The sequence below is a fragment of the Echinops telfairi genome, unplaced genomic scaffold, assembly GCF_000313985.2.
Source record: "Echinops telfairi isolate 266 unplaced genomic scaffold, ASM31398v2 ScPeMD7_655;HRSCAF=1070, whole genome shotgun sequence".
NCBI lineage: Eukaryota > Metazoa > Chordata > Mammalia > Afrosoricida > Tenrecidae > Echinops > Echinops telfairi.
Window position 1 is genome coordinate 30312585 of NW_022104553.1, and position 7134 is coordinate 30319718.

Genomic DNA, 7134 nt, shown 5'->3' on the forward strand with positions numbered 1-7134 from the left:
CCACATAAAAGGTACTTCAATGACGAACGTTCTTCTGCCGTATGGAGAAGCCAGAACCGGGGGAAAACCTCCCAGAAACCCAACACCAAGATTCCCAAATGAGGTCATTATATCAGTTCTAGCGTCAGGGAGAAGTCGCTCATAGGGTTGAGTCGGGTCTAGCACAGCCTCCCCTGTCCCCCATGGCCATGTCGGGGCAGATGCCAAGGGAAAGCGAAATTCGAGGTTTATAATCCCATAATGGCCCCGCCTGCCTTTCTCTTTCTGGACCTGCCCTGACGGGCCTTTCCAGCATTGGAGCAACACCATCTGCCCCACCCCCGTGGCTGCCATGTGCCTGGGTCCTGGGGTGTCACATTCCCTGGGACCTCCGAGTGCTTCCTTCCTCAACCCCATGGGAACTACAAACATCGTGTGCACCCACGGCCTGTGGGCTCACCAACACTTCCACTTGGCTCCCTAGATCCTTAGCCTCAGGAGGATTCTCCCCATCCACCAGCTTGGAGTCCTGACCCAATGCCGGGTTTGGGCCGCCTGTCTATGACTCAAGCAGGAGTTGGGGAGTCAGGGCCAGAATCTGGGGCAGGAACTAAGGGGGGAACATAGCTGGTGGGGGGCAGGGAAGCACTGTCTGTGGGACAGAGAGATTTCATCCAAGTGTGAAACCCTCCAGAGCAGTGTTCAGCCACCCCCGCCCTTCCCCCCAAAACCCTCCTTCCCTCTCAGCCTTCCCTCTCAGCCTGGCCTCCGCCCACTGCAATCTGACTGGGGAAAGACACAGAGAGTGATCCAAAGATTCCAGAGGAAAAAGTAGCAGAGACCGACGTGCAGACATGGGGAGACAGAGAACAGAGAGACCGAGGAAGGAATCGACAGGAGAGATGGAGCCAGGTTAAAGAAAGTAAGAAACAGAGACCCAGAGGGACAGAGATGGTGCAGGGAGAGAAGAGAGAGCAGAGAGAAACAAAATGACCCTGAAGTTTAGATGGCACAAGCAAAGCCCGCGATGCAAGATACAGAGAAGAGAGAATGCGCTCCAGGGGATGAGAAAAACCCAGGCAGAGAGGGAAAGGAACTTGCCCAGGGCCACACAGCCACTGACAGCACTGACCTTGTACCCAGAGAAATATAGTGCCCCAACCCCTGGCCCACCATTTTGCCTCAACCTTACCAGAAGGTTGAGAAATCCAAAAAAAACCGGGGCCAAAGTCCTGAATGGCACACAAAAAAACCCAGGTTCCAACCACTGGGTAAATGACCTCCCCTAACCACGGAGAGAAGAGCTGAGGTCTTCCTGCTTCAGGGGGTTGACGGAGGACTCCCCAGGTGTGCCCGCCGGCTCAATGTGCCATTCCAGCTGGCCATGAGCCCTAAGGCTGCACCCCAGGAATTCCAGGGAGGTGGGAGGGGATTAAGGTTGCCTGGGAGAATAAATGAGGGGGTGAGGGTGGAGCGAGACCGTTTAAGAGCAGCCCTCGCCCCCAGACATTTAAAGCTGCAGGGCACATCTGGAGCAGACCTTAGCTGACCTTCCAGGACACACCACTGCCCCTGCAGCTCAGCAGGTAAAGGGCTGGGCTGGGGGTCCTGGAGGAGGAAGAGGGGCTCTCGGGGGACGTGGGGACTCGGGATGCTGGCTCTGAGACTAGCTTGGAATCTCCCTTGCCATCTCTACTGCAGGTGGTTGGGTCTCTGGGTCCCTCTCTGAGTCTGTTTGTTCATTTGACAAGTATTTCCAGGGCACTAAGGGGCTATTCTGGCGCGCACACACACACCACAGAGGGAGCCCCCTCTCTCTGGCTGGTGACTCCCTCCTTCAGAACCCTTGGTCTTTCTGCTTCTGCCCCCCACCCACCACCTCTGCCTCAGTCTCTCTTCTTCCCTTTGTCTCTCTTTCTCCCCATGTCTCCTACCATTTCTGTCTACATGTGTCTCTCCGTCTCTGTATCTCTCTCTTTTTGTCTGTTAGTCCCTCTCTCTTCTCCTCATCTGTTTCTGTGTCTCTGTATCCCTCTCCCTCTCTCCCGTCTCTATCTCTCTAGCTCTATGCCTCTAGTTCCATCTCTTTCTCTTCTTTCTGTTGGTCTCTCTCTATAATGCCCCGTCTCTATCCCTGTGTGTCTTACTACTGACTTGTGTAAGAACCAATCTCTTGATAGATACATGATATGTAGGGAGCATGATTCATGCTCAATCAGTAGATAAGTATGATAGGTAGGTAGATAGATGATAGATAGATGCCTTTGTCTCTCTCTAGCTCGATCACTCTCTCATCTCTCTAGCTCGCTCTCTCTCTCATCTCTCTAGCAGTCTCCTATTCTTATGCCCCCTCCCTGTCTGTTTGTGTATGTGTATATGTATATACAGATATATGTGTACATATACTTTTTTTTGCTCTCTGTTTTCTGACCTCCATTCATTCTCTTTTTTATATATATAAATCATTGTACTGGGGGCTCTTACAGCTCTTAACATAATCCACACATCACTTAGCTCCAGCACATGTGTGCATATGGTGCCCTCATCTTTTCCAAAACCTTTTCTTTCTATTTGAGTCCTTGGTCTCAGCTCCTCTTTTTTCCCTCTCTCCCCAACAATTGCACGCTTGTGAACCCTTGACAAATGAAAAATCACTATTGTTTTCATATCTTACACTACCCGCTGTCTCCCTTCACCCACATTTCTGTTGTTCATCCCCTTGGAGGTGGAGGGGAGGGGGTTCCAGGTCAACCATTGCGATCTTTCCTCCCTCCATTCATGCTCATTCTCATTCTCTCTGTCTTCTTCCCTCCCTACCCCCTGCCCTCTCCCTGTCTCTAGCTCCTCCTACTTCCTTTCTCCACCCCATTTCTGGAGCTTGGAGAACCCAGTGCTACTGGTGCCCATGGAGATGAAATAGCCCGAGCTCCCAGACCTGCCCTCCCCCGCTTTGTCCTCCAGGCGCCGGAAGCCGCTTTCACCATGGACAGTGTCAGCACAGCCATCTTGCTCCTGCTCCTGGGTTTTGTCTGTCTGCTCCTGACCCTCAACTCAAGAGGCAAGGGCCGGCTGCCCCCAGGACCCAAACCCTTCCCAGTCCTGGGAAACCTGCTACAGCTCCGCTCCCAAGACATGCTGACTTCCCTCACCAAGGTGCAGCGTCCTGGGCTTGGGTGATGGGGGAAGGGGGCAGGGGGAGAGGTCCCATGGTCCCAAGCCCCCCCTCCCCTGTGACTTGTCTTCTTACCCCCAGCTGAGCAAGGAATATGGCTCAGTGTACACAGTGCACCTGGGGCCCAGGCGGGTGGTGGTCCTCAGCGGGTACCAAGCCGTGAAGGAAGCCCTCGTGGACCAGGGGGAAGAGTTTAGTGGCCGCGGAGACTACCCCGTCTTTTTTAACTTCACTAAGGGCAATGGTAAGCCTTCTTCCCATCTCCTCCTCCTGTGCCCTTTTCCACGGTGTGGGATGAGGGCGGTGGGCTATCCTCCCAACTGTGGACTCACTCTGGGCTCCGGATCTCATGGAAGGTACCAAATGGAATGGAACCAGGCCATCTTGGCCTAAGGTTGAAGCGCATCCCATCTCCCCCATCATCATCTTGAACGGCATTTCCACACCAGGCCCCATGTCCATTGACCTTGAGCTCAATTCTCATTCCCATCTTTATATCCACCCCTACCTCATCACCAACTTTCCTCCTCAATCGCATAGACAAATGATCTGGCCCCAGCCCTCCTCGTCCACCTTAGCCCAACCCCCCACCCCCAGCAACCCTGCCCCCATCTTCTCCATTTCAACCTCAACTCTTTCCCTATCCACAAGCATAACTGCATCTTACTACAACCTCCGCGCCCTTTACGAACCCTCCCCATTGAAGGTCAAATGCCCTCCTAGTCCCTTTCTTCAACATGAACTCTGCTGCCATTTTTCTCCCCTGACCCAAACCCTTCATCAATCCCAATCTTACATTTAAATGGTCAATCCCCCTTTTCAACCTCAACGTCAATCCCACTACCATCACCAAAACCAGCCCTCTCCCCTGTCTGCCCTACCCCAATCTCAGTCTCATCTCCAATCTGCCAATCTCTCTCATGCCACCCTACTCCATCCCCATCCCCAACCCCAATTTACTCACCCCACCGCCCCCACTTTTGCCTCACCCCCAACTTAGCCCTATCCCTCCCCAGCACGCTGCATCATTAGCTCCAAATCTTGCCCATCTCAAATCCTTCACACAACTCTCAGTCTCGATGTAAGTCCAAACCCACCATGCAATTATTTGTCCTCCTCCCCACGGAGAAGTCAGAATGGTTTATGGTTTTTCAATGAAACTCACACACATACACACACACCCCTTCCTAAAGGGAAGTCCTTTAGAAAGGCCAAGGACAGCTGTTCTAGTTAAAATGAGACTTGTATAATGCTCTCCTCTCCTCTTCCTAAAGCCACTTTAGGGCTCCCCTTGACCCCCTTCGCTGAACGAGGCCAAATTGCACCAGGATTTCGAATCAAACGGTTCTTGAGTTAAAAAAGGAAAGAAAGCAAACACTTTTGTGTCTTGAGTGCACTTGGCCCCCTTCCTTGGGCTCCTTCCCTGCCCTTGGCCTTATGAAGCACCTGTTCAGGAACACTGGATGCAAAAGAGAGGGTGCTTAAGAAGGTCACCTGGCTGCCTTGCACTTCAATACCTTTCCAAAGCATTTGGAAACAGACATCATCCTTACTCAGAAAGTCCCAATTGTTGTTCCAGTTACTCAGTAGACCGCACAGGGGAAGTGGGGTCACAGCAGGGATGGTGCTACTGCCTACCCTGTTTCCCCGAAAATAAGACAGTGTCTTATATTAATTTTGCTCCCAAAGATGCGCTAGGTCTTATTTTCAGGGGATGTCTTATTTTTCCATGAAGAAGAATATGGTACGTATTTATTGTTTATTGTTATATTAAAAGAGACCTCCCACTTCCTGTCTGCTATGGCTGCACTGCGGCCAACAATGAGTGGCGCCTGCTACTATGGTCCAGAGTCCAGAGTTACAGTAGCTTCGAGGGGCCTTATTTTCAGGGAGGTCTTATTTTGGGGGGAATGCCTTATATTTCAGTGAGAGGCAAAACTGTAAGTAGGTCTTATTTTCGGGGATGTCTTACTTTCGGGGAAACGGGGTAGTTATGGACAAATGGCCTCCGGGCAGCTAATGATCTCCTGGACCCGGAGGAATCCAAGACAAAACACACCTGAGACCTTCTGGCATGGCTTCCAGGCCAGTGGGATATTCAACCCTGACTGTGACAGCCCAGCTTGGTCAGGGCTGGGATGGGGAGGCACAGGTCAAGGGGTCCATGCCAGGGTAGAGGGAGCCTGGGGAGTTGGAACCTGAACTAGGGAACCGACTAGCCAGGAAAAGACTAGGGGTCGAGAGTTCTAGGCGGAACTCTAGGCCCTGGGTCCAGGGAGAGAGCAGTGTGTCTGGTTCCTGAATACGCTCCCAGGTTTTATGTTTGTATTTTGCTTATCATGCATCCATTCATTCATGGAGTCCATTCCTAAGCAATCGCCAACCTACTGTCTTAGGGACTAGGCGTCCAAGGCACACAGTGACAACGCAAGCAGTCCCCACGCTGGTTTCTCCGGGCTCCTGGTTCGCCGAGCTGTGTGAGGGCCGACTGGAGGCACCAGAACCCAGCCTGGAAAATCAAAGAGGGCTTCGTGGCTGCACGGAAGAGGGAGGGGGGCCGACATTCTCCCCATCTCCGAGTGGTGGGGGATGGGTGATGTGTTGAGCTGCCCGCCTCTTCGGTTCCCCAGGTATCGCCTTCTCCAACGGGGACCGGTGGAAAGTCCTGAGGAGATTCTCCGTCCAGATTCTCCGCAACTTCGGGATGGGCAAGAGGAGCATTGAGGAGCGGATCCTGGAGGAGGGCAGCTTCTTGCTGGCAGAGCTGCGGAAGACGGAAGGTCAGGCCCCTCTCCTTGAGCGCATTCTGACCCCGGATGGCGGTCAGGGCTTCCGGTCCCACCGGTGACTTCCGGTACCACGCCCTCCTCTGAGTCCCCAGTGGGGACGGCGCCCCCTGGAGGTGGAGCGGGGTGCAGGGCTGCACGTCCTTGAGGTGTGAAAGGCTGAGTGTGTTCCTGTCGCCGAATGGTAGTTAGAGAAAGGCGCGTGTGATTGTAGGGGATGATGATGCTGATGCTGGCGGGGATGATGATGGGGATGGTGATGATAGCAGTAGTGATGGTGGTGGGACCCTTGAGGACCCACCACCTGCTGGGCCCATGCTGATTGCGTGAGCCCTCTAAGCCTCAAACACAATCCATAACGCTGGAAGTCTACACTCTACATACTAATGTCCATTGACTCCACGCCTGTTGTATATCCGCCACTATGCTAATTAAGTTCCCAGCTCCCAGCAACCACAGGGACTGGGGACTGTTGCAGGAGAACACGCAAGGTGATGTGCTCAGGAAATGGTCTCTCGCTGCCATCCAGTCGGTATGGACTCACGACGATCCTCCAGGACAGGGTAGAACTGCCCTCGTGAGTTCCCAAGACTGTTTCAGAGAGTAGAAAGCCTCGTCTTTTCCTGGGGAGCAGATGGAAGTTTCAAAACCCAGGTAGCATTCACTGCTTCTCTATTGGGGAGGGGAATATTTTGTGGGGTTTTTTGGTGGGGAATGTTTAGTAACCAACTCTTACATGATTCCCCACCATCGTTTGAACTGGAGCCCTTCTGATGTAGTGGGCTACCTGTTGCCAGATCATCAGTCAGGAACACCACCACCACCCCTTCTTGGGAGAAAGAGGAGGCTTTCTACTCCCGTAAAAAGTAACAGGCTTGGGAACCTGCACAGACAGTTCTACCCTCTCCTAGAGGGTCACTATGAGTCAGAATCAACTCGATGGCAGGGAGGTTTGTTGGTTTGTTTGTTTGTTAACCACTGCTTCAAACATGTCCTGTATATATCCTTTGTGTATATCCTTGAAATATCACCCCACCCTAAGAAGTAAATCAAGTTATCAGGCCCACTTTACAGGATAGGAGGGAACCTTGGGGGTGTAGTAGGTTCACGTTGGGCTCCGGACTGCAAGCTCAGCAGTGGAAACAGCCACTCCACGGGAGAATGATGAAGCTTTTTGGCAGTGAGCTTGCTTTTTGT

The 7134-nt window shown here is 52.6% G+C and overlaps 1 protein-coding gene across 2 annotated transcripts in view; it reads left to right on the forward strand.

Annotated features, from left to right (window-relative positions):
* Positions 1–1042: 1042 nt before the first annotated feature.
* The window catches only part of LOC101648494 (cytochrome P450 2F5), an 11344-nt gene continuing 5252 nt past the window's right edge, over positions 1043–7134 (forward strand). Inside the window, exons 1-4 of one of the 2 annotated variants that reach the window (XM_045292824.1) lie at positions 1043–1565; positions 2821–3132; positions 3233–3395; positions 5782–5931. In XM_045292824.1, coding sequence (XP_045148759.1) covers positions 2962–3132; positions 3233–3395; positions 5782–5931 — 484 coding nt within the window. In that variant the 5' untranslated portion in view covers positions 1043–1565; positions 2821–2961. The remainder of the gene's footprint in view (positions 1566–2820; positions 3133–3232; positions 3396–5781; positions 5932–7134) is intronic. The other variant, XM_004710508.3, reaches the window with a different exon arrangement.